At 45.3% G+C, this 27,554-nt stretch overlaps 2 protein-coding genes across 5 annotated transcripts in view; both read right to left on the bottom strand.

The window, feature by feature from the left end:
- Nucleotides 1-517: 517 nt before the first annotated feature.
- LOC125083010 (glycosyltransferase 6 domain-containing protein 1-like) lies at nucleotides 518-9,324 on the bottom strand. Its single transcript, XM_047698907.1, has 3 exons — nucleotides 9,313-9,324; nucleotides 1,746-1,918; nucleotides 518-1,325 (listed from the first exon to the last, which is right to left on the bottom strand). Exons 1-3 carry the CDS (start codon nucleotides 9,322-9,324, stop codon nucleotides 659-661), a joined length of 852 nt encoding a protein of 283 aa, XP_047554863.1. The 3' UTR covers nucleotides 518-658.
- Nucleotides 7,585-27,554, bottom strand: part of GGTA1 (glycoprotein alpha-galactosyltransferase 1 (inactive)) — a 54,946-nt gene continuing 34,976 nt past the window's right edge. For all 4 annotated transcript variants that reach the window (XM_047700042.1, XM_047700045.1, XM_047700043.1 and 1 more), the window contains 6 exons: nucleotides 24,160-24,195; nucleotides 22,562-22,615; nucleotides 22,047-22,112; nucleotides 21,407-21,499; nucleotides 14,655-14,792; nucleotides 7,585-10,571 (listed from right to left, as the gene is read on the bottom strand). In XM_047700042.1, coding sequence (XP_047555998.1) covers nucleotides 9,878-10,571; nucleotides 14,655-14,792; nucleotides 21,407-21,499; nucleotides 22,047-22,112; nucleotides 22,562-22,615; nucleotides 24,160-24,195 — 1,081 coding nt within the window. In that variant the 3' untranslated portion in view covers nucleotides 7,585-9,877. The remainder of the gene's footprint in view (nucleotides 10,572-14,654; nucleotides 14,793-21,406; nucleotides 21,500-22,046; nucleotides 22,113-22,561; nucleotides 22,616-24,159; nucleotides 24,196-27,554) is intronic.

Below are 27,554 nucleotides of genomic sequence, written 5' to 3' on the forward strand. Positions count from 1 at the left end.
ATAGTTGTCTACAATTATTTCCAGGATTTCCCTCTCCCTATGCCCCCTGCCAAAGAATAAAGAATGAGTGCAAAAGAATATTACAAAGAATGAATCTTTGTAACAATAGAGGTAAGATATGTTTTTGGTAGAATGACTCTAATTCACCTAAGTTCAATCAGATAATAGATTAAATACTAATTGAGATTAATTACAAAAAGTATACATCTCCCAACACTAAAAAGGGTATTTGATGAAGTTTTCATCTGATGAATATTTTTTCCCTTACATATATCCCTTTGACATTGTGTACATGTATATGTATATCTGTCTTTCTGTCTGTCTATCCTTCTATCATCTATCTATCATCTCTCTATCCATCTTTATTATCTGAACTAGAGTCTGGGTGTGTTTCTTCATTTTATGCCTCCAAAAGTATTTCTACATTATTTATGATATATAAATTATAACATCACTGTGCATTAATATTAAATTAACATCCATTTATTCTTAATCCAGTTTAGGTAGATTTAGATGGTTCAAAATCGACAGGAGAAAAACAATTTCAAAAGATTGCACATTTTTGTAAGTTTCTAAAATACTGAAACTTTTAGTAAGTTTTATATTTGAGGAATTTTGATGATTCACTTATTAACTCATAAATTTAAGGCTATAACCATCAAATACTTTTTGACTGCCATTCTATCTTCACATGTTTAATTTGGGGGGGAGATCTAAAATTTGGATCCCAATTGTATTCTGGTGATAACAACTTAGTGGGTTTATTGATAAACAAGTATTTGTTTAGGTAACGTTCATATGTGCTCTTAAATCCACTTTTAGCATCATTTTGAACTCCTTTTTTATATTCTTCGATGAAGGCTAAAACCTCAGAGGGCGTGCCACCAAAAATTGCACTATGGTAATAGAAATCTCCCTTTTCAAAAGGGATGAAAGCTGCTGAGTTAGGGCTTCTCTCATAAGGGAAATTTTTGTCATGTCCAAAATACCACCATGCATGGAGTTGAGCTACAGACTTGCCCAGGGCTTCTACCCCAAAGTCCTTCTTGAAGATCTGGTTTACAGTCATACTGAAGAGAAAGTCAACTTCATGTTGGATGTGTTCTAGGATGTACTTATTCAAGTTCCTCATGTATATGTAATTCAGGTCTTTCCACACATGTTGTCTAAGTACAATACATAGTTTAAATGTTCGAAGGGGACCTAGCTCTATAGGAGGTAGTTTGGAGAAGTCATCCATCAAGATGTAAAAGATAACATTGTAGCCACTCATGAAGTATTTATTAGCAGACTGGATGAACTGTTGCAGGTACTGATCCACAAACCTGTGAAACATGAAAAACAAAACATTTTGAAAACTCATCAGGAGATTAAATGTCACTTAACACACACGTATTATTATTGCTAAGACCTACCAGTAGGTAGGAGCCGAGAAGTTGCGTCTAGAGCTTAACTGTGTTGGTTAATGAAAGAGGAGGTAGTGAGCTTGGGAGCCTCAGAAGAGCCATAAAGTTGGTTGAGAAGAAAGGAGAAGAGAGCTATGTGGATATTGATAAGAAGACTGCTAAGTCATGTAAAGGACTCAGCCACAGCTAGAGAAAATAACCACTATAAATAATTATGCAGTTCAGCCAGAAATCATGATTAGGGTTAATTATGAGTAATTCTTTAGCTGTGTAGAGAGTTCGTGGGTGCTTATCCACGTTCTTCCAAAATAAAAAAGGATGAATGTTAGTAGCACCTACTTTCCAGTAGCAAACACAGCCAAGCCTACAGTAATGTTCCGCCTTTTATAATACTTTTCCAGGACTTGTCTATCATAAGTTCCTTCCCATATGATTGGTGCAAACCAATCAGTTGTTGTTTTTACATCAGGACGTTTTCTGTTGAACAAACACGAAACAAATAAAGTTACCACCTTATCATGACAACAGAAGTTTTGGTCCAAGTGATAATAGCTAATGATTATAAAGTACTTACTATGTACCAGGCACAGTGATTAAGTGCTTTACAGGTTTTGTTTAATCCTTGCAATGTCCCATAATATAAGTACTATCATTATCTCTATTTTTCATATGAGGAAACGTGAGCACAGATTGAGTCAATTATTATTTTTTTTTAAAGATTTTATTTTTTTAAATTTATTTGACACAGAGAGAGAGATCACAAGTAGGTAGAGAGGCAGGCAGAGAGGGAGGGGGAAGCTGCTGAGTAGAAAGCCTGATGTGGGCCTCCATCCCAGGACCTGGGATCATGACCTGAGCCGAAGGCAGAGGCTTAACCCACTGAGCCACTCTGGTGCCCCTTAAGTCAATAATTTAGTATTCCACAGCTAACAAATGGCAGAGTCAAGATTCAAGATCTTCAAAAGATTTTATTTTAGGGATTTTCTAAACTTTCACATTTACTTATTATACATTTATTTTAAAACCCTACTTAAAGTCTATAGTCATGTACTTATATTTGATTCACAAGTCTCAAACTCTACCTTAATACTGGCCAGATGTGCCCTTATCACAGTGACGATGCTTATCAATTAGGCACATCACAGATGCAAATCAGTATCTACTTGAGAAGATGAAAGGGTTTAAAGATTATCCCTCCTTCTTCATTAGGTCAGATTAAAGATTTACTAACAGAACAAAAAGGGTCTCTGAAAGCAGAAGTCAGTTTAAAACTTGTGTTTAGAAATTGTTTGGTAGGGGCACCTGGGTGGCTAAATGGGTTAAGCCTCTGCCTTGGGCTCAGGTCATGATCTCAGGATCCTGGGATCAAGCCCTATACTGGGGTCTCTGCTCAGCAGGAAGCCTGCTTCCTCCTCTCTCTCTGCCTGCCTCTCTGCCTACTTGTGATCTCCATCTGTCAAATAAATAAATAAAATCTAAAAAAACAAAAAAAGAAATTGTTTGGTAAAACAAAAGAGGAAGTAGGAGAGATTTGGAGTCATTAGATTTCTGTTACAGGTATGGAACTCCTTCTCTGGAAGGCAAATGCTGGCCAGAGGGCATTCTCTGCAAAGGAGTTGCTTAACAGTCTGGCACCCTCTGGATGGCAACTAGACACCTTGCCCAGTTTCCTTCATGGCTTGCTTAGTGTCTCTGTGTAAAGTGGCTTGGAGTCCAGTGGAGTTTATGCATGGGCTCAATGTCATAGATATCTCTTTGCTAAGACCAAGCTATGTCCAGTCCTGAGCACCTAACTTGTCAATGACAGGGGACAATTGGAGCCCACACTATGACACCATTTCCCAGGGAGACCAGCCAGCCAGATGGTTGGTTGATTAGATCAGACTTTTATAAAAGAAAGGGACAAGATTTTCCTTCAAGGGGAATGTTTTATGTTCTGGGTAGGGATTTGCTTTTCCTGTCTACAAATAGATCAGCTTTGTTGACTTGCAGAATATCTTTTTTTTTTTTCCAGACTATCTTGTTAATTGCCATTGTATCACACATAACATTGCCTCTATCCAAGGTACTCATTTCATGGTGAAAGTAGTATAACGGTAACATGTAAGTTGTTCAACTTAATACTTTTTTGTATGGGTATGATAGACGGAGATCACAAGCAGGCAGAGAAGCAGGCAGAAAGAGAGGAAGAAGCAGGCTCCACGCCGAGCAGAGAGCCCGATGTGGGGCTTGATCCCAGGCCCCTGGGATCACGACCCGGGCCGAAGGCAGAGGTTTTAACCCACTGAACCACCCAGGTGCCCCTGTTTCCTTCTTTTAAACAGGGTTACTATAATTTTTCCCTCTTCTTTCCTTGTGTCTCACCACTGACTCTAGTGTGTTTCAGGTGTGAACTAAGCTTACCATTTACTGCACAGATTGCTGAATAGTCAGATGTGTTCTCTAAGGAACCAAAGGAGACAGTAGACTCTGAGAAGCTTGGCCTTCTGATGTTATCTGTGGATTCTGTGGTCTGCTCTTAGGAGAGGGGGCTGTGCTAGAGTAGTGTAGCATGTTTTTGGATCATGGTAGCAGGGAATATTTTAGATACATGGGAAGAAGTGATTGATGACTAGACAGTTATAAGTGGAGTATGGTAGACACTGTGAGAGGCATCTACCCAGCTCACGGTATGTCCTTCTCTGAGAACTGCCCCGCGGTGCAGTCAACCCTCCGGTTAAGCCTGCCCCATAGCACAGCGGCTGGGAGCAGGAGTGGATGCTGTGCTGTTTGCATTTTCTTTTCCAGGAATGTAAAAGTTTTGAAGGAAGAAACCCTGAGCCTGGAAATAGTTGGGGCTGAGCCATATTGACAGACCCCTGGGGAAAGTTCACAATTTTTAGCTGTTGAAGCCTTTAGATAGAACTTCCCTGGCTCTTGCTCATGGCCTGGAAAATTTTTATGCACCAAGTCCTAAAAAAGAAATGAATGGAAAATGGAAAAGAAAGGAAGGGGGAAAAAGCCCTGATTTCCAGCGTGTACTGATTCCCATGGTGTCAGTATTCTCAGTATGGCGCATATCAAACTATCACAGTAAAGTCACTCACTGCACAGGGAGCTGGGAATAAACCAGCTTCAGTATACTACTGTCTGGTTATCAACTCTCCCTTTTATTTAGTTGAACTTTCCCTCCCAAAAAAGAGACCCCAGAAATCTCCCTTTCAGATTTAGACAGCTCAAGGAGGATGCCTGTTCCTTGCAATCAAAATATTTTTTTAAAGATTTTATTTATTTGAGAGAAAGGCATGCATGTGCATGGTAGGGAGGGGTGCAGAGGGAGAGGGACAGCAGACTCCCTGATGAGCACAGAGCCTGATGCAGGGCTTGACCCCAAGACCCTAAGATCATGACTGAGCCTAAATCAGACACCCAACCAACTGAGCCACCCTGGCACCCCAGCAATAAAAATATTTGTAACTAAAATACCTAGCTGGCATAACCACGTCTTATTCTGAACAGTTACGGTCAGTTCACTAAAAGTATGTTCTAACTTTGACTAATCTTTTATAAACACATTCTTTAGATATTTATAGCTATTTTCGTTTATTCACATCTATTTCTACAAATGTGTGGTCTTTAGCAGACCCAGAGAGGAATGTGTTTAAGCACTGCACTTGCTTCGGAGACGTGCAATCTTTGGAAACCCCTGCCGTCTGGTGTCCAGTATAGGGAAATACTTCTGTCTTAGCTGTGAATGTTACAGGAGTAAGAGGCGAGTTTAAAGCTCTTGACACACATCAGGGACTGTTCCTAGGGGACAGGCCATTGGGTATTATGCATGTTGACTCCCTAGTGTTTCTTCCTTAATGAAGTTCAAAGGAACGTTACCACCATTTCTCAACCTCGTCACTACTGACATTTTGAGCCAAATCATTATTGCGGGGGCTGTCCTGTGCAATGCAGTAGGTTACAGCCCCCGGTTCGAGCCTGAAGCCCAGGTTGCAATTCCTAAGTCCTCATGTTATGTACTACACACAGGGGGAGATGTTCCAGGTGCCAGATATGAAAGCATCCACTTTGTGGTAGGACATAGAGTCCACAACAAAATTTTAAAAATTTAAATGAAAACAACCACTTCTTATTAAGCATGACGAGAGTCGATATGATGATTCCTTCCTTCATTCATTAAGTAGGTATGAGTTAAGCAGCACCTCTGAGATGTAGTTGGGGGCTAGGACTATGGACCTGCCCATCAGGAGCTAACACATCTAGAAGGGTTCAACGGGGTATTTTTCAGTTTTACGTCCAACTGACTTAATAATGGAACACACACACATTTGAAAAGCCCACAGGCAGTGCAGGCTTCAGGTAAGGCTGGGGACAGCGACTCAGGCTTGTCATCAAGGACCGTGTTTCCTTCAGCCTCCCTGCTCCTCCTATTGTCAGTTCCATCCTAGGGCTGACCTTCCCGTGGTCAAGCTCCTAATACTATATGCTTCCTCATTTCCTGAAAGGACCTGAGATTCACTTTAAGTGGACTAGTTTAGGTCACCTGCCCATCCCCAAATCAATTGTTGCCACCAAGGGAATGGAAAGTGTTGATTTGCTTAGTCTGGATCCCTTGCTCCAACCATGCCACCAGTTCCCATGGAAATCATGTTGACTCCACCAAAGCACCCTGGTATTGCTGGGAGGGGAGAAGGAGAGCCACAAATGCCAGGCAGATGTGGAGTCCTCAATCAGCCACAGTGCTCACATGGTCTTTACTGTTTTCCAGGCAGGCTCTGCCGGCTCATTTCAGCCAGTACCAAGGCCCCAGCACCATTTGTGTGGGTCTCTGGGAAGGCAGCCCTCTGTGCTTTACATCTGCTCCTCCCTCTGAAATCTTCTTCCCGCTCCACTCCTCAGTCATCTGCTTCTTTCAAAACTCAGAGTCAGCCCCTCCGAAGCAGCTTCTCCCCCCTTCCTCCGTGCTTCCCTGGACCCCGTATTGCTCATGTTTCATTTGTCCACTTCTCCAACATGGCACTAGATGATGGCTTTAGACCTGCATTCTGAGAGTTTTTGGTCTACTAAGTTCCTAATTCCTAATAAAGGAATTGAGAGCTTTTGGTAGTGATTCCTCTGGTGTCCTCAAATTTCAAAAACAAGATGGCTATGATGTGTGTGTTTGCGCATCTATGCACACTTGCACATGTGTGAAAGAGAGTGAGGGAAGCAGACAGGAGCCGTGAAAAGAGCAAAGGATGTACAGTCAGATCGTCCTGGGTCTAAATTCTAGTCGGCACCCTTATAGATCTGAGGCTTTGGCCAATGGATCCTCACTAAACCCTGTTTTCTCGCCTTAAAAATTATGCATTATATATGATGCAATCATGCTTTCTATGACCTTTACGTCATAGTAACCCCTGTTACTATGCTATTGTGCCTGTTATTCACTTACATAAGGCACATTTAACAAATAGTGCGTTTAATACTTTTTTAATACTTTTAAGTATTGCCGTAACTATGATTCCCTTATTGGTAAATCACAAGGTGACTTTGGCTGGGAGACATCAATGATGCGTCATTCCAAGAAGGACAAGAGAAGTAAGGCCCTTTGGGGCTTAAAGAAATGTGTCCCCTTCCAGCTGCATGTGACCCGCAGATCAGAGGTGGAGTGGAAGGTGGAGGTGCAGCTGTCCCTTCCACCTGCCCTGCCCAATCGTACCCTCCGTGGCACCTGCCTTGGCACAACAGCTAGTGTGTGCCCACAGGACTTGAATCGGCCCTGCATGCATGCAGAAAGGATAAAAATGACCATAGTCTTTTATTTTTTTTTTTACATGATCCATTTTAACTAATGCATTTAGGGCAGGTTTAGTACAAAAAGTGGGAAATAGTACAACAGGCTTGGAGACATATCTAGTTTTTAAAATATTAACTCTTATGGCAAAAATACCCCTTTATGAGATCCTTCTATAAAGTTGCCTTTTCCTTGATATGAAACATGGTCCTTCAGATGTATGGTGTTGACGCATCTGTCCTTGTCGGCTTCTTTGGTCTGAGCTGCCACTCAGTTGTTTCCTAGCCAGGTGGCTAACCTTTCTGAGTATCACTTTGCTCATCTATAAAATGAAAATAATTCTAATGACAGAATAAAGCCCTGTTGTAAATGTAGTGCACCTCACTCCCTCAGTCTTGTCACTTTTCATCTTTCTATTACAAATCCACCAGCCCTTTGCTGGAAATCTAGCCTTTTCCCAGAGCCCCTTGGCCATATATATTCCCCAGAGGTCAAGACTAACAACCCCCAGATGTATTATGACATTGTTTTCTCCCTCTGCCCCGTCCCACCCTAGGCTTCAGGGGCGAGCCTTTTCTTTCTGGTTCCTCCACGGGGAGTTAATTACTTCAATGCCCCACTTTGGAAAAGCTCTCCATAAGCATTTTTGTTTTGAAAGTTTGGGAGTCTCAGCCATATCCTATCTTCTTAATAGTGTACGTGTTTTTAGAAAGACCTCGGGACTTTTTGGAATCTAAGAACGTAAAATTTGTATCATGGACGATTCTGAATGTCTTTGGGAGAAGTGCACAATCCATGACCAGACCAGAATCTACTGAGAAAATAATTTACTCAACTGTGAATCAGGAATTTTATTATTTTTTTTTTAATGTTTAAGAAGAACTATTCATGAGATCTTGTGTTTACTCACTTGGGATTTAAATTTAAACAAACAAAAGGAAATCAAGATTCCCTCAAAGGTAAATAAACATCAGTCCTTTCCCCTTATCTTTTAAGATAGGGCATTTCTTTGGTGTAGGACATAAATGCTCAACTGTCCTTACTCCAGAAGGGATCCCGGAAAACTTGAATCCTGGAGAGGCAGCACCCTGATGTGTGGCCTTCATTTTCTTTCACGAAGTCCGCTTCTTTAGGACTTTGTTGATTTGGTTTGGTTTTGCCGGGTTGTGAGATTTTTTGGCAAGGACTGAAGAGTAGGAGGCACAGTGAAATGGTAGGAAAAATAATGTGGGTTTTATTTGGATCACATAAGCCCACTGTGCCCACCATGGAGCCAGGGCAGTGGTTCTTCAAATCCATTACTTAAAAATGGAAACAAACTGACCCAAACTGGAACACATGCCAACTATAAATATTCCTGCCTATGTAGATGTTGCCTCCCAACTTCCTTGACACTGAATCACTTAACTTTAAATAATATGTAGGATTTCAGAGCTTCTCTTAGAGAAGAGAACTGCAAGTTAAGCTGTTCAGTCATGAGGATGGGTTCTCCCACTACCATCCCCTCTGCTTCTGATATGAAGCAGATTTTATTCGCTGTTGTTATTCTGGTTGTTACACTGCTTTAGTGCAGATGGGGCAGGGGAAAACAAGAGGTTGCTTGATGGGAGGGTTTTTCCAATCCGGTCTACTCCTGGATGTCAGCCCTCCACTCTGGCGCATGATGGGCTGGGGGGCCCTGAGGGTTCGAGCAGACAGAGGCCAGGCACATTGATGATTGGCTGTCATGCAGCCCAGGTTTGGGAGTTGAACTCTTTGCCAGGCTCTTTAGTCTACTGTGGGCCTTTGCCTACTCTGTCACCATCCACTTCAAAGCTCTGGCCACAGAACTGAGGACTCAAGCAGCAGAGTCCAGCAGACTGAATGTGACTTGGGCCAAAAGAGAAGCATCTCCATGCAAGACCACCGCCCTGGTTGCTGTGGGTCTGAGGCGGCCAGAGATGGCCCGCACGGCCTCCCACACAGCCTCCCACACAGCGCCTGGATCCATGCTGTGTTTAAGCACCAGCCCCATGCCCTCCACCCCTCAGAGGTGGCCCACAGTGACCAGTCTCTTTTCCCACCCTCTGCCACTTCATGGCAAACTCACTATGAGTCTGTTTCCACTCCATTGGCTCATTCACATATCCTGGGACTCCAAACCTTCACCACCATGCTATCCACTGGGAATTCTCCACCAATCTGTACAGAAGCCAAATGACATTTTCCTGATGGGAAAAGAACATGGACAGCCAATGGCCTGAAGCAGTCTGCTCCTGAAACCATCCGAGGATTGCCAAGGGGGACTGACTGTGTCCTTCCTCAGAGTTCTGCTGCTGAGCAACTCAGCAAGGACACTGAAGTCGAGGAGCTGACCCCTCACAATTGTATCTTGTGGCTAAACACTTCCTTAGCACCTTTTCCTCCAGTATGTTATCTGGCATGTGCAGAAGGTTTCTGGCTTTTTCTTTGCCTGTGTCAAAAAAAAAAAAAATTCTTTTTTTTTTTTTGTATTTCCCCCAAACCCAGAATAAATAAGAAATCACTGGGAATTTACACCTGATTACCATAGGTTCATTCTCCCATACTGCGAAGTTCAAAGTTACAAGTAAGTATTTGTGGTGTTGGTGTTTTGTTAGTATTGTTTAAAAGTTAAGTGTTACTCTCCTGAGAAAGTTGCCAGAATCATACTCTCTCAAATTCAGAAGCCTACCAGCACAGTTTAAAGTCAGATATTATTTCTAACCAAATTATACTCTTTTGTCTGCCAAGATATCTTGACAGTCTTAATATCTGAAGGCAGGCCTATGTGATAATCCCAGCAGTATTCTGGGGATAAGATTTTAGTGGGTTTGTTGAGAAGGAAATACTTGTTCAGGTGGCTTTCATCATGCCACTCGGCTTCTATGTCATTTTTCTTGTCCTGGAGGATTCCCTTGAAGCACTCCTGGGTGATGTTTAGGACCTGAATGGGTGTGCCTCCAAAAATGGCTGCATGGTAATAAAAATCCCCTTGGCCAAATGGAATGTAGGCTGCAGACTCCTTCCGCCTCTCGTAGGTAAACTCGTCGGGATCTGCCTTGTACCACCAAGCCTGCAGCTGAGCCACCGAGTGGCCCAGCGTCTCCACTCCAAAGCTATCTTGGAAGACCTGGTCCACGTCCATGCAGAAGAGGAAGTCCACTTCATGTTGGATGTGGGCCACAATGTGCTCCCCAATGGTTTTCATACGCATCATGCTGATGTCCTGCCACCTCTTCTCAGGCTTGATCTCAAACACTTTGAAGGAACGCAGAGGACCCAGCTCTATCAAGGGCATCCTGGAGACATCGTCCACCATGATGTAAAATATGACTTTGTGGCCAACCATGAAGTACCTATTGGCAGATACTAAGAACTCCTCCAAGTAATGCTCAATGTATCTGAAACAAAGAAGGACGGGACAAATGTAATTGCTGGGATCTGCACAGGAGACTCCATGCTCTTACAATGATCTTGTCTGTGTTTGGCAGTGTAGGGGAGGAATGATCTTCCCCATCCCAGACGTGTGTTTTCCACATCTGATAGGGCAACATTCCTGGCTGCTTTCCACCATTCATTCGCTCCACTTTGGGGAGGAGGAGTGACTTACCTGCTGATGTTGGAAGACTGACCTGTACTCACCACTCTCACTCTTGGAGCCTGTGTTCTCAACTGCTTGGGGCCTTGAAGTGGGAGTACTGGAACAGGCCCTACCCTGCATCTGGAAGCCTGGATACCTGATCTTTCTAATTCAGTGATTTAATATCAGGAAGCCTAGGGTCTGCAGACAGAAGCCACATTCTCCAGTACCCACCTTAACTGCAATGAACATGATTTCACGTCATCTATCTTGCTTAGATTAGCCCTTAGTCTTATTTATCTCTTGGTTCAGACTGGGCAGGCAAAGTGGGTACTATTTGATATTTTTTTCCCAGCTTCACTGAGGTAGTTGACATGTAACATTGAATAACATTAAGGTATACAAAGTATTGGTTTGATACACTTGTATATTACAAAATGATTACCGCTACAGCATTAGCGGATACCCCCATCATGTCACATAACTACTATTTCTTTTTTGTGATGAGAACATCTGAGATCTACTCTCTTAACAACTTTCAAGTGCATAATAACAGTATTATTAACTATAATCACCATGATATACATTAGATCCCCAGAATTTATTCATCTTGTAACTGGAAGCTTGTACCCTCTGACCAACATCAGGGGGCACTAGTTCTCCCTCAAACTATACCCAATGTTGCTATTGTCCTACCGGATACAAGAGTGACATGACCCTTAGGTTCTTTGGGGACATATTATGCCTAACCATCACTATTCTCATATCCTCTTCTGGGACCCAGAGAATGGGTTACAGGGCATAGATATCCTTCTATATTACATATTCACCCTGGGAGCCTCCCACTGATCACCCCAAACACCAGTACACCGTTCAGATACCACCACTGTAAGACTCCTCCTAACACCAGAGCAAACAGCCTGATTTAACCTTAGTTTAACTATTTTTTTCCTTGTTTTTCAAAACAGATTTTATTTTTCACACCATGTTTACGTTCATGGCAAAACTGAACTGAAAGCACAGAGTTCCCATGTACCCACTGCTCCCCTTCCCTTCCCACAGCCCCCCCCACTACCAGTATCCAGCATTGGGGTGACACATGCCTTGCAATCCGTTAATCTTCACTGACCTATCATAATCACCCCATAGTTTACATTAAGATTCACTCTTGGTGTTGAACATTCTATGGATTTGGACAACTGTATAGTGACATGTATCTATCACTATGTATGGTATTATACAGAGTATTTTCAATGCCCTAAAATTCCTGTGTTCTGCCTGTTCATCAGCACCTCTCCCCCAACCCTACCCCACCCCTGGCGATCACTGATCTTTTCACTGTCTCCATAGAATGTCATATAGTTGGAATCATACAGTATGCAGTCTTTTTAGATAGATTTCTTTCACTAAGTTAACATGCATTTAAGGTTCCTCCAAGTATGCATGGCCTGATAGCACATTTCTATTTAGCACTGATAATATTCTAGATATTACAGTTTATTTATCCATTCACCTACTGAAGGATGTCTTGGTTGTTTCCAAGTTTAGCAATTATCAATAAAGCTGGTGTAAACATCTGTGGGGAGTTTTCTTGTGTAGACATATGTCTTCAACTCTTTTGGCTAAGTAATAAGGAGTGCAGTTGCTGAATTATATGGTAAGATTATGTTTACCCTTGTAAGAATCTGCCAAATGGTCTTCCAAAATGGCTGTACCATTTTGCATTCCTACCAGTAATGAAGGTGAGTGCTCGTTGCTCCACATCCTCACCAGCATTTGGTATGTGGTACTGACAATGTGTTTTGGATCTGGGCCACACTAATGGGTGGGTGGAGATATTTTAGCTATGTATGTCTTCATTCCAAATACGTCATATTGGTGTCTTCTGTAACCCAAGCTGTACCATCTTGTGAAGCCAGGAAGATCACAGAGAGGAGGAAGAAGTAGGAGTCACATGGCTTTACACAACTCATGCAGATCCCAGACTCATGCTTTGCTCAGCGACTGTGGACTGAATTTAATTTGCTGATCATAGCTCCAGCCAATCAAGAAGTTTTGTGGGCCATAATAACTGTTACCTCATTGTGCTTTTTGGTAACTGCCCGGATTTCCTTTCTTTACTACCAAAACAAAGTGTGCTTTTAAAGCTGGCCACCAGAAGCCCAAGAGTTTACAGTCCTGGTGATTTAAATGGAAAGAAGATATCTGAGCAATATAAACAGGGAGTTCAGCATGGCTCTGTGGCTGGTTGCCAGGAAATTCTTGGGCACTCTGGAACTTTAAGAAAAATCTATTGTGCTCTGAAGCTTGGGAGACAATCCTAGGATGAGGGAGGGAGCTGCTGGAGGTTTAACATTGTTTAGGGATTAAAACACTGCTGTTGGCTTCCTGCATTGTTATTTGAAAACAAACCAAACATCACACCTCTTAAAAGTCCAAATCCACTCTTACAAGGATTTATTGCTGCTGAGCACACAAACAGTCCTCCCAGCTTCAGAGCGGAGAGCATAGGGCTTTCCCCAGGATATGTGATTTATAGTTTGGTTCTGCAGAGTTGCAGCTGGACGGTAAAGCTGTTTTGGAGCCATAGACAGTATTCTGTTCTTTGGGGAAACACCAAGAGCAAAGCAATCCCTAACATAATCCCAGTGCCATGGGATTAGGTGAGCTGAGTATAGGCTCCTGACTCAGAATGCTACAAATTCTTCTGAGGAAAATGTCAAAACTCCAGAGTCAACCTTGCCTATTAGAGATGCCACCCAGGTGACTAACCAGGTCACCATTCTTGATTAGTATGGCTACAGCGATGGCTTCTGGGTTCTGGGTTGGGGGCGTCTCAGGAGAACCATCAGATCTTCACAGAGCTCTCCTTTAGGTCCTACGGCAGGTAGATCTGAGGCTCAAATCAATCTGGGCCTTCAAAACACTCTTTGTAGAGGCCAAGGGATCAACTTTCCATGTGGTTTTCAGGAAAGGAACAGAAGGAGAGACCCATGGTGGGGGTGGGGACTAGGAAAATTGAACTTTTGCTTTTGTTTTGGGGGGAAAAAAAACCCAAAGTCTTTCCAAAAGAGCAAAATGGTGAGTCGACTCCTCAAAACCCAAAGACTTTCCAAAAGAGCCATAATATTAGTTTTAAAATGTAAATTTTAAATTTATTTTTTTTATTTATTTTTTATTATTTTTTATTTTTTTAGCATAACAGTATTCATTATTTTTGCACCACACCCAGTGCTCCATGCAATCCGTGCCCTCTACAATACCCACCACCTGGTGCCCCCAACCTCCCAAATTTTAAATTTAAAATTTAAAATGTAACATTTTAAAACTAATATTATGGCTACTAATTTCAAGTAAGAATGACTGTAGTTTTAGAAGAGGCATTCTAAACAAGGAAATGAAAGCCCCAACAGGAACCTACCCAACCTCTCTGGGGGCCAAGGAAGACCTGAGGCACTGTGGAAGACATGGAGAATCGCCATGCTTGGATCAGTCTGGACTGTAGGTCCTTCTGTCCTTGGTCCTGGGTCTGAGAGTGTTACGAGGATGGATGATGCACATTTGGGCCAACAGCTGCCATTTTTGGAATTTCCAGAGAAAGCCATGATATGTGTGGGTGTGCTACAGACCCTAGGCTCCATGGGTGGAACGGACACTTTAACCTACAACCCAAGACCCTCACTTTGAGGTGGGAAGGAGTCGACTCACTATTGTTTTGTTCTCAGCCCTCTAGGGGCCGGGGGAGCCTCAGCAGAGGAGGGATGGAAACCATCCCATTATAATATTCTCCTATCTAAGAATTCAGACAAGGCAGGAACAACTCCGTTAGCCCAGGGGGCCCCTTACAAACACTCTGACAACGAAACCAGAAAAAGTGGAGGTTGATCTTATTAGGGACACTTACCTTCCAACAGCAAAAACTGTCAAACCCACGGTAATTTTCTGTTTGGCATAATAATTTTCTAGGATGGTGCTGTTGTAAGTGCCTTCCCACACGACCGGCGCCTTCCATCCGGTCACCGTCACCACCTCTGGACGTTTCCTGGTGACAAAATATAGGGCCATGAGTCAGGACAGCTTTCCTAAGGTGGGGCAGAGACTGTCTCAGGGGACACTGGGGTCAGCTATGATCTGCTGAGACTGCCCCTGAATCCTGACTTCACCCCAGGCAGTCAGTGGACTTTGCAGGGGCAGCATCTTCTGCGTGAGGAGCAGAGGGCTCTAGCCAGGTGCCTTTGAGGGCTGCCTTTAGGTCCCTGATGGGGATCTTACCTGTACATCTCCATCACTCTGTCCCCTTTTGCGGCTTTCCTAGTTCTCTTCTTCCTCTGGATCCCTTCCCCTATCTCCCAGCCCTTCCTAAACTGCCAGTGGCATCTCTGGGTTCTTTCCCCATGGGTGCCATCAGGAGGCCCTAATCCTTGACTTGGGAGGATGAGAGAGTGACCTTGGAACCAAATGAGAGAAAGCTATTTTAATCTGCCTTTTGCCAGAAATGGATTTCCGGGTAAAACCTTGGTTATAGGCCAAAAAGGGCCCCCAATTTAAGGGGGTTCTGGCATTATTGTTTGTTTTATGAACAAAGAGACAAAGTCACCCAGAAAAGCAAGGACTTAACAGAGCCTACCCCCCCACGCCAAGGCTGGAACATGGGGCTCTGGCACAGACCCTCCCCTCAGACCACGTTGCCTCTTTGCTAGGAGCACAAAGGGCAAAGGGGAAGCATGTTTTCTGCACTTAGAATGCTCAAAAGGGACTTGGCAAAGCCAACACAAACACAGGAAGCAACACAAGAGCGACAGCAAACTGACCAACTGTGGAGGGTAGATGTGGAAGGGCTGTGTAGCAGCTGGGGCCCAGCAGGAGGGGGTGATACAGACTCAGCTCTGACCCCCAACTGCTCAGGAAGTGGCTGCATTTCCCCTGCTGGGAAGCAGAGACTGAAACAGTTATCAGAGTCAAACCCCAGCACGAATGGGCCTGTCCCCATTAACCACCTGCTTGTACTTCATCCACTGAGGGGGAAAGGCCAGTGATGAGGGCAAAGTCCTCGTGGTCCCCACTGGGGCCCGGCCAGCTGTGTGCATGTGGCCCTGGGGAGGCTGTTGGGGACGTGTCAGCAAATAGATGGAGCCAGCGAGAACTTCCCCTAGTCCCACGCATCGGAGGAGGGTGGGTTTTCACAAAACTGCCCGAATCCCACCACCTAAGCTGGCATTTCCAGAGTGAGGCTGGGCAAAGCTGGGTCAACCACAACCTCATCCCAGCCCCAGCCCTAGCCCCAGCCCTCAGCCCAGCTCCAAACTCACCCAGTCCCAGCTCCAGTCCCAGCCCCACCCCAGCCCCAGCCCCAGAGTGGAAAAGTGCCTCAGCAGATTCTCATCTTCTGTCCATCAGTCACCAAGCTCTTCACTCTACTTCTTGAGATGACAGACAGTCCCTCCGGCTCCAGCCTGTGCCCTGATTCAGGCGTCCCTCTCGCCCTGCACAGCTGAATCGCCCCCAGAGATGGGGGGTGGGGCACTCTGAGGCTGCTCTCCTGCCCCCCTATCTTGTCTGGAGTCTGGGGTCTGCCCTCACACCCTGCGTGGGCTGGCTGCTCTGGGAAGAGCCGCTCTTGGTTTCCTTCAATCATGAAAGCACCAACCTGTGCCAGGCACCTTCACTATACTTCCTCATTTAGTCCTGGCAACAGTCCTGTCACATATTATGTCTCTTGTACAGGTAAGAAAACCGAGGCTCAGAAAGACTTGCTAACTTGGCTGCCGTTGATGGAAACTAACATGAGCACATCCCGTGAGACCAGGCACTGTGCTCAGGGCATCTCCCTTCAGAGGTACTATTTTGATTTCCATCTTATCTGTGAGCAGCACAGAGAGGTTAAATAGTTTGCCCAATGTCACAGAGCTTAGTAAGAGGCAAAGCCGGTTTTTGAACCCAGATGGTTTGACTCCATGCTCTGAGCTGCAGCCCTGTATTGCTGCTTAGACACATACCAGCTCTGCTGGTGAGGCTGGGTTACAACCCACATCTGTCATCATTTCCACTCACCTTAGCTACCCTGGCATTTTTATCAGTGCAGAATGAGAAATAATGAGCTTTTGTTTTGTTATGTTTTTAGAAGTTTATGTGGTGCTTTTAGTCACATAAAACCTCCCCTTTGTTGAATGACAGGATTTCAAACCACAAAACACCACACACACACACACACACACACACACACACACACACACACGGCTTACACATCTATAACCAACGTTTCTGAACTTGAACTCCGCCCTGTGTCACTGCCTCATTCTTTGCGGTCCTTAGTTTTAGCCCATCAAGTATCTTTCAGTAGTTCCAACCCAGCCCACTAGCCAAGTCTTGCAACTGTTTACGAGCTGGACATGTTGTAAGCAGGTCATATTATTATTATTATTATTTTAAAAGATTTTATTTATTTATTCGACAGAGAGAAATCACAAGTAGGCAGAGAGGCAGGCAGAGAGAGAAGAGGAAGCAGACTCCCCGCTGAGCAGAAAGCCCGATGCGGGGCTCGAACCCAGGACCTGGGATCATGACCTGAGCCGAAGGCAGCGGCCCAACCCACTGAGCCACCCAGGCGCCCCAAGGTCATATTATTTTTAAAAAAAGAGGAAAAACGGGAGCCTGGGTAGCTCGGTCAGTTAAGCATCCAGCTTTTCATTTTGGCTAAGGTCATGATTTCAGGGTTGTGCGATCAAGCCCTGCCTTGGGCTCACTCAACAGGGAGTCTGCTTGAGATTCTCTCTCTCCCTCGCCCCACTAGCTCTCGCACTCTCCCTAAGTAAGTAAGTAAGTAAATAAATAAAATCTTTTTTTTAATCTTTTTTTTAAAAATATGGCTACTTGGCAGGTAGCAAGTGCACTTATTTAATACTTATGTGCACGGGGACCAAGTATTTGACTTTCAATCTCTCATTTAATCCTCACCCCCACCTTATAAAGTGGGTGCCACCCTCCCTCATATTTTACAAATAAAGGAAGGAGGGGTAAGAGAAAAGCAGAAGAGATCTGCAACTTCAGCCTTATAGGAAGGGGCAGTCCCTCATCACACATTTCCTAGCCACACCAGCCCCACTGCTGAGCACAGAGATCAGAGAAATGAGACTCCTTCCTACCCCTTGAGAATCTCACACTCCCAACAGGTGGTTAGCCTGCTATACAATGGGACCCCTGCTTAGTCCTCATTTTCTAGAAAGTCTGAGTTAGAAAAAGCCATATCCAGTTTTGTCGCTTGGCTGGGGAGAGTCCTCCAAGCAGGAAAGAAAAAGGCAGCGATATTAAAAATTAATGTTTACTTAAAAATTAAAATGTCCCATTTCCCAGCCGTTAATTATTAAATTTCACCGGCAATTCCAGTATGTCCTGGACCCTGACGAAGAAGCCGGGTGACAGCCTGAAAACACAGGCAGTGGGGGGTGGGGAGGAGGGAGAATGAGAACCAGATCAGTTCCCAGATGAACCTGTGCATCAGGGAGTCTTAGCAAAACCATCCACACCACTGCTCCCTGAAAGAAGTGACACAGGGCAGGCCGCCCTGTGCCGGAGCTAGTGTTGGCTACTGCCAGCTGCCAGAGATGTGCAAGACCACAAGGATGGGGCTCTAGAAAGAGGGGAAAGTGCCAAGACAGACTCAGAGCTGCCCAAATGCCTTTTGTCCAAGCACAACACCCACCGGGTCAGTGTGTGCAGCTCCATGATGGCCAGAGGCTTCCCACGAGATAAAAACCCACCTACCTAGGCTATGGGTAGCTTTTAAATTTTACATACTGACTAATGGGTACCTTGTGGTCCCCAAGTGTTGGGTAGAGGAAGTGTTCAAAGTGAATAATTTAAATATGAATTATGACAAAATGTGAATCATGAAGCGGGTCAGAAAAGCTGTGAGGTGCACACTATGTGTGCATCAGCATGCCAGAGCCGGAGTAATCCAGCAAGGAGCCGATGGCGACAGGAACAAGAATGAGGGCTGCAGAATACGGAGGATATGATGCAGGAAGAGTTTTGGAGGCAGGATTAACAGAACACATCCATCAGGGAGACTATGGGGTGGGTGGAGGAAAAGGATGAACCGGAGAGATAGGTGGGACTGTGGCGTGAGATCGGAACTGAGAACAAGGGAGGGTAGAATGTGGAGATCCAGCTGAGTCATGGAAGTCGTGTGTGCAGAGCTGTCCAGCAGGCACTCAGACCCAAGTCAGGGCTCAGGGAACCTTTGGGCTGATGATGGGAAGGTGGGAGTCACTCTCACACCATGGTGTCTAAGGCCATGGGAATGGATGAGAGCCTCCAGAAACTCCCAACAACTGATGGCTGGGAAGCAGAAGAGGCGCTTCTGGAGGGGACCGAGAAAGGAGAACGGAGAAAGTAGGAGGGAAATCCAGAGGATGCTTTGTCACAGAAGCCAAGAGATCTCGCTGTGGAAATGTGTGCACAATACGCTGCAACATGTTATAGGTCGTTTCCAGGAAGAGATACACTTATAGAAATGTATTTATTTGTTCATGCAGTCATTCATCTAATCCTTCATTTAGGCAGGAAATATACTTTGGTGCCCTGGGAAGGCTTAAATTTGGTGCCTCTTCAAACTGATATTCCTTACATACCTGCTCGTCATCTGTTTGGAGGAGACGCTGTATCATGCATGGGGCAGAGCAGAGTCACAGCTGGTGGCCACAATATGTCTCTCCCTTTGTCTCTGGTAACTCAGCCTTCACCCTGCCTTCCAGGTCCCACACAGTGAGCAGAAATGCCACAGCAGAAGAACACCATCCTCCTTAGAAGGGGACTTGGTGACTATCTCTGGCTCACCTAGCCCATGGAGCCTTGTGGAGGTCCCTCCCCTCCCCAACACACATGCCTAAGGGGCTTAACAAGGCACCACTGCTTCCGTATTCTTGCATTTCCAGTAAGGGTTTAGCGTCTCACAGACGGCTGCCCTGCTGCCCAGCTCACAGAATGACCTACGTGGGGGCCAAAATTCCCATCCTTCCACATTACCCCCAAATAAAAGAGAGCTTGCCAGAACATAACCCAGTCTTTCCAGAGCTCATACCCCTCCCACTGGAATAGTCTCTCCTGATCCTTCTCTAAGGCTCTTCCTGCCCCCTCTCAGACTTCTCTTCCTTCACCAGCCTTTTAAATGTTGATATGACAGAATGTGGTTCTAGCCCTCTACTTGGGTGGCCCCCTCCAGGCCTACAGGTCCCACTGCCATCCACATGTCTACCACACGTCTTCCACTGAGTTCATGGGCACTGCCATAGACTGACTGTCTGTTTCCCCCACCACCGTGGAATTCACTGAAACCCAATTCCCAGTGTGATGACATGTGGAAGTAGGGCCTTTGGGAAGTGCTTGGTTCATGATGGTGGAGGCCTCAAGAATGGGATTGGTGCTCTCAGGAAAGAGCTCCCAGAGAGCCCTCTCGCCCCTTCTGTCGCCGTGTGAGAACAGAGGATGGCTGTCTGTGACTCTGGAAGTGGGCTCACACCAATCACCAAAGCTGCTGGGGTTTTGATCTTGGACTTCCCAGCCTCTAGAACTGTGAGAAATACATTTCTGTTTTTTATAGCAGCCTGAACAGACTAAGACAGGCACCCTGTGAATCTCAGTCCCCATGCCCAGCAGGTACCTGAATCCAAACGTCTCTAGTAGAGCTCATCACCTACCCCCACTCCCAGTCCTGGCTGTCTTCCTCCTATCATGCTCAACACCACCACCACCCACCAGTCTCTCAGGTGTCACAGTCATCTTGGACAGCTCCTGCCTCGTTACTCCCGCATCCATGTTGGGTTAAGTCAGACTGACCACAACTCCTTCCCAATTCTGGCAAATTCTCCCTGCACACCTCCTGGTCCAAAGATTACGAACTTCTTAAGTATAACCATATTGACTGGTTTCTCCTATCTCCTGTACCTAACACTACATCTAGCACAGTATTTTTTACCACAACCTACAGTGAGAAATGCATTTTATATCACAACCAAACAAATACGCATACATACGGAAACAATAATTCAACCTCACAATACTTAACCTTACTTCTACCTCATGTGATGCCTCCTGATTTTCTATTTGATTTCAATTCTTTAAAAAAAAACAAAAACCTCATTTTGACCCATTAAACTCGTTTCTGAACACATTAATGGACTGTGACTGGTAATTTGAAAAATACCAGCCGGTATATCATAGGTATTTGATAAACATTTGTTGTATGTTCGCTTAGTGAATGCATGCACGGCCTTATGAGATCTTTCATCATCACCGCCAATTTTCAGATGAGTTAGCTGAATCTCAAGAGAGAATTTTCTTGCTCTGACTCCAGATGCCACGGCTTTCCACAATACTCTGTGGCCAGCGAGACCCCCTCCAGCCCCACTATTCTGTGATTCACCTGCTGCCTTTGGACAGCCGCGGTCAGAACTGCTGTGTCGTTGCTCAGGCATCTGAGTCAAAACACCCAGACCCTCAGTTTCTTATCTAATCTGTGGTGAAAGTCTGATGGATGCCAAGACTCCATATCCCCAATCAGGAATGTTCTCAATGGCACTCTTGCCTCCCGCCACCTCTGATGGGAGCTCATGGATTTACTGAACCCAGGGAGGGGGTGGGGGATGCCTCCTTTCTTACTGTGGGTTAAACCAGTCTGATAGCTGAAGCTCTCCGTTGTTTTCCTCTCGTTCATCTTCATCTGTGTCCTCCACTTCTTGGTAAATGCGGGTCCTACGTACAAAGGGAAAGCAAGCCGAGTGAGGCAGGGAGGGTGATCTATGGTGCCCGGACAGCTGGTGAACGTGAGCACGCCTTCCCAGGTGGAGAACGCGTGCGGCGAGGGGGTGTCTGGAGAAAGCTTCACGACACACGATACGTTCGTGCATAAACACATGCTTCTGGTGGAAAGGCTCAGTACCCACCTTTCTTATTTTCCTTCCAGGTCTGCACAGTTACCGGTTTAGTGACCCAGGACCTCAGGTTATTTCAGGGAACTTGCTGGACTAATAAACAGCTAACTGAATTAGCTTCAAGCATCTTTCCCACAGCCTAAACGTCAGCCCAAGCCCCACTCACCCCCAAGTTAAATGGAAAAACTAAACTAAACCCCCAAAGTTAAATATCCTAGTCCCAACCATGAAACAGATTCCTTGTATGACTTCAACAGGGCCAGAAAGACGAGTGACCGAGAAGGTCACGACCATGAAGCCATTTCATTCAGACTCTCTATAAGCATTGGGCAGATGGACAAACACAGAGGGTCCTCCCATCACCTTACCCATTGTTAAACCAGCTCGGAAACCACCAGTGCTTCTGACTTATGCTGTTACCAACTTCTGGGTTTCTAAGAAATGAGAAAGATGACAATTTTAGAAAATGAGGCAGTCCCAAACGGGGCTCGTTGGGGGAGGGTTTCCAAACTCCTTTTATGGCAGAAAATCATTTAATTTCTTAAAACAAAACAAAACAAAACTGCCAGTTCATAAAACAGAAGTGACGCTACCCTATCCTGGGAGATATACGGGGGTACTGAATTACTCTGCTGTACACCTGAAACTAAGAGAACACTGTATGTAACAAACTGGAATTAAAATGAAAACTTAAAAAAAAAGTGAAGCTGCTCTAGCTAAACGGGAAGACAGACCCACCCCTGCCCGACCTCTCCTCCCTTGGGCAGCCCCCCTGCACTCAGCTCAACTAGGGGACCCTGGCAGGGACAGAGGAGAGAAGGGGGGGTGCAAGGTGGGAGGGGGGCACTGATCGGTAAACCTGAGTCATGGATATCCCACTTACTGGTAGTACGACCGTGATGGGACCTTTTCCCTCTCTGAATCTTGGTTTTCTCCTCTGAAAAGTCAGATATATAATAACCATGGTGACAATCATGGTAATAAACCTACCATGAAGGTAGCGTTGAAACGTGAACGAAATCACATATAGCAGAGAGCTTTATTACAAGTTGAAAATTACTAGAATGCATTGTAAATCTTAACACACACACACACAAAATAAAAATGCGTATTTTTCCAAGAATGATCTCTTCTGCTAAAGCAGAGTTCAGGCTGCTACCAAGGTCAGCAGGGACAGCCTCAGGAAGCTGTCTGTCATCAGAAGCCACCCTCGCCACCCACACGTGGAAATTTCCATCCTCTCTCATTGTGAGAGTCTCTCCAAGGCGGGGCTTTCTGGAGGAGGGAAAAGAGCAAAAGCGGGAAGGCAGGGGCTGCAGTGCCCTGTGGCTGGAAAAATCAGGTGGTGAGGCAGGAACAGGCCTAATAATAGGAAGAAACCTGTTTTAAAGCCCATCTACAGGGGCACCTGGGTGGCTCAGTGGGTTAAACCTCTGCCTTCAGCTCAGGTCATGATCCCAAGGCCCTGGGATGGAGCCCCACATCGGGCTCTCTGCTCAGCAGGGAGCCTGCTTATCCCTCTCTCTCTCTGCCTGCCTCTTTGCCTATTTGTGATCTCTGTCTGTCAAATAAATAATAAAATTAAAAAAAAAAAAAAGCCCATCTACATTCCGGAGGTGTTTCAGATGATGGATAATTTAGGCGTGGTTGCCATACCACAGGGAGACCACATACGACTTAAACAAAAAGGAACAGAAGGAGAAATATTTCTTTAGTTGCCCAGGTAGCTGTTTTCATTTGATCTTGGTCATCCCAGCTACTCATGAGAATAAAGGTTTTCACCTTTATGTTCACTTCATAGCTGAGAATTTGGCCACATGGGTTTGGGCCAAGTGCTAAGATCCCACAGAACGTGAGCATAAAAGCCAGGATTTGACACCAGGGAAAGAATGATATCAGAAATGAAAGCCGAGGAAAGTACAAGCAGTTAAGCTTAAGCGCAAGACTTTACCCTGAGCCTCCTGGCAACCAAGCCAAAGATAGAAAAATGAAGGCTTACGTAGTTCTCGCTGACTTCAGTAATAATAAATACTACTACTACTACTACTACTAATAATAATAATAATAAATATTAGTTTATCAGGAGAACCTGACTTTTTTTCCTGATCCTTTGTCTCAAAGGAATTTCTTACAAGGTCTTTGTATAACATATACTGGGCAGCATAATGGAGAATACCTGTCCTGATTATTTTCATCAGCAAGGGGGAATGTTCTCCAAGTGATACCACTTAAAGAAACCCTTGATGAGAAGCAAGGGCAAAATACAAGTCACAGCTGGATAAAGGCCAATCTAGGGAATGGGAGGCGGGTAGTCCAAATCCCTGGGAAACCACTCTTCACCTCCCCCACCACCCCCATGGAGCCCTTGACCAGGGTTCTACCCCACCCCCCAGCCCGCTGCCATGCTAAAAATTGACTGTAGGGGGTGCCAGACTGGACATGGGAGACCTCCCATAGACCTGTAGAATTCAAAGCACTTACTTTGAATGATATATCCACAAGAAAGAGCCTTCTGGGCTGAAAGCAAATGAGAAATAAAAACATATCACGTTACTTTTAATTCAGAGAAAAGTGATTTTGCAACCATTAACAGCGAAGCCCTGGGCTGAGCTGAAAGCCTGGGTTTTGACTACTCCTAGGTTTCTACTGGGACTGGAAATATTCACTTATAGTCACGTCAGGGTTATTCAGAACAAGAGGTGGGAAAGAGGTCACTGGAAAATCTCAAACCTTAACCGAAAAAAAAAAAAAAGCATAAGTAACTATAAGTACTTAACTGGAAGACCCAGAAGGCTTCCTGGAAGAGGGGGAATGTTTTAGCTGGGATCTGAAGAATAAATGGAGTGAGTCCAGGTGAAGGGGAAGTAGGAAGAGTGTTCCAGACAGAGGGAAAACCATGCAAAGGACTTGAGGAAAAAAGGAGGCATTAAAATGTGCAAGGAAGTGGAAGAGAAGTAGCCAGAGGCCAGACCTTGCTGGGACCTACTGGGGATTTAGCCCTTGAAGGGTTTTAAGCAAGGGAGGGAGGGACAGGGTGTTACATGCAACTGAAGAAGGTCACCGAAAACAGAGTGCAGGGGTGTAGGAGTGAATGTGGGTGACCAGTTCGGAAGTGATGGCCATTGCCCAGGCATGACTCAGGGTAGCTGAGGAGGTGGAGGGGAGGAAGCTCACTGACTTGAGAGGCATTTGGGGGGGAACAGTGACAGAATTTATCGCATGCGTTACTCCACTACTCTGCGCAGGGACGCTGTGCCCCAGTGCTAAGCCTTGCTTGGCCCCTTTTCCTCTCTGAATAAAGGGAGGACAGCCTCGTAGGAAGAGTTCAGGCACCTCCCTTGACTCATCCCCTGCCTGGCCCCAGCTCCCTCATCCCTGAAAAACACAAATGACTCACAGTTGTTGCAGACTCTGCCAACGCCCCTTAGCCTCTTATCCCCTCCCTCTGCCTTCTCCCCCTGTTGTGTGTCAGCACCTCCTTGTAGGAAAAAAAAATTCATGCTCTCTCACTGCCAATGGTTTCCTCCTCTGAGCCCAGGACTCATGGAGCACACTCTAAAATTTCTTGTTCCTCTACTGGTTCTGACAATATTCATAATAGTGAATGCTTGGCCAGCCACTGTTCAGCATATGTCTAAGCAATTGACAAATATTAGCTCACTGAACCCTCACAACAACCCAACAAGTAGGTTCTACTCTTCCTCATTCTACGGAGGTGGAAACCAAGGCACAGAAGCATTAGGTGATCTGCCCAAAGCCATACTGCTAGTGAGGAGTAGAGCGGTATTTGAACCTGGAGAATCCAACTCCAGATGCTACAAGAGGTGGAAGGGGGAGGGGAATGAGGATGGGACCCACCTCTCAGGTGGCCACCTGGCACTCAGGGCACCAATTTCTAAAAATTCAGTTTTGCTACCCTGTCACTTCTCTTGACTAACCTCTCCTTCTTCTCCTCCTCACCCTCCTCTCTCAGAATCTTTCAGCATCTCAACAGTCACCGTGATACCCACGATGCATATATGATATTTCCCACATATTCATCCTTCAAGGCGCAGCTCAAATGCCATCTCTTCTGTGCCCTTCTTGATACGATCCCAGCATAGTGCCCGGCACCTAGTAGGTGCTCAATAAACAGTTGTAAATCAATGCAAAAAATAGATTCCCCCTCCAAGCCAGACGTAATCAATCTTAGCCTCCTTAACTCTGCCAGTTCCTTTTCTCTACCCTGATAGTCTTTCTCTACTTCTAGCGTCTTCCTGCTCCATCTTGACCATAACCCCTTGAGTGCAGTCAGTTGATGTGTTCCATTTAGTTATGTCAAAATCCTTTTTAAGCTCAGTGCTGTGCACCTGTCTCAGGTTAGGGCCCTCAGCTCCCCGCAAGCCATCACACAGCCAACTCACGAGGTGATAAAGGATCTGGGGCTGTTCACGCCTCTTGCAGACCCTCATTAGATTGCTCACACTGGAGGATGATGTGCCCAGAGTCTGGGTGCCAAACCCTGGTCCCAAAGAGCAGCCAGAACCCGCTCTAGTTACTGTTCAGCCAGTGCCCAGCGCTGCAAAATAACCCTGTTTATGGGAGATTGGTGCCAAAATGCACACTGGGGCTTTTGGCTCCCACATTTTAATTTTGCAAGCTGCCCAAAATATGGAAGTACAACTCTGGCTCAGACTCAAAACAGCAAGCTTAAACAAACAAGCACTCAGAGCCTGCGGGCTATCTGCACAAGCATCACGACTCAGGGCAGGGACCCCACTGAGTGCTTGTTCTGCGGGGAGTCTTCCAGCTGCTAAAGCTCTTCCTTCTATTTGTCAAATCCCCGGGTCCTATTCTGCCCTCTGGAGCTGATATGATGACGATGATGATGGCAGTTAGTAGTTACTGAGTGCTTATTAAGTCCCAGGCATTGCCCTAAATGTTTTATATACAATGACTTATTTAATCCTCCCCACAATGTGCCTATGAGGCAGGTACTATTATCACCCATTTTTAAAGAGAAGGAAACTGATGAACAGAGTTGCTGAGTAATGTGCCTGGGGTCACAGAGGTGGTACATGGTGGCAGAGGACCAGTTCCAGACAACGTAGCTCCAGACTCCTCTGCCCTCGAGTACCCAAGGGATCCCAGGCTCCCTGCACTCAACTCTGAGTCCACTCATCTTAGGATTAAGTACCCCCAGCTCCCTCAATTCCAAAGCTGTGGGTATAGACCCCTTGAACTTGATCACACTCTAGCTTGTCTTGATTTTATGAAAACAAGCTGTTCAGAGTAATGCTCCACAAGGGGTTAGATCTACGCTGTACTCTGGGGAATAACAGCTCCATATACTGGGAAGTCCTCCTCCTACTGATGTTCTTAAAGGCACAGGTCCTTTTTTAGTAGCCAAGATGGTCCTGATGGCTCATCAGATCTTAGGATTTCAGAATTAAAAGAATTCAAATGTTAATTCAGGCTGTCATCTTTGACTTGGGGGCTACTAAAGCACTCCACCATGAAAATAGCAGTCGTCGTGCCAACACAGCTCTCCCTGCCCATAGCTGTATGGTGGACTTTTTGGATCAAGATGGAGCTGTCCCGGTGAAGTCAAAGGCATCCTGCATACTTGGAGCTGTTTGCAGAGACTTCTTTCTGTTAGGAGTCTCTCCAGCTGGAACCTCTGAGACCATTTATTTTCCCAAAGCACAGAAGCACGTACATTTGGGGTAAATCCATGGATGAATGTGAAAACCCAGAAATGCTTAATTCATTTTGCTTTCCAGAGTTAACAAAACAAAACTCCCCCAGTGTTCCAGCCAGGCACAAATGAATCACCCGCCACTCAGAGTGGATTTTATGGCAAAAGTCAACAACTCTGAGCTGCTCCTTTAAGCCCT

The sequence above is a fragment of the Lutra lutra genome, chromosome 13 (assembly GCF_902655055.1).
Source record: "Lutra lutra chromosome 13, mLutLut1.2, whole genome shotgun sequence".
In the NCBI taxonomy this organism is placed as follows: domain Eukaryota; kingdom Metazoa; phylum Chordata; class Mammalia; order Carnivora; family Mustelidae; genus Lutra; species Lutra lutra.

Bases quoted from the DNA above. Each gene is read 5' to 3' on its own strand.
- LOC125083010 (XM_047698907.1), bottom strand. The intron at 1,326-1,745 runs GTAGGTGCTACT...CATGTTTCACAG, and splicing joins GCTGTGTTTGCTACTGGAAA to GTTTGTGGATCAGTACCTGC.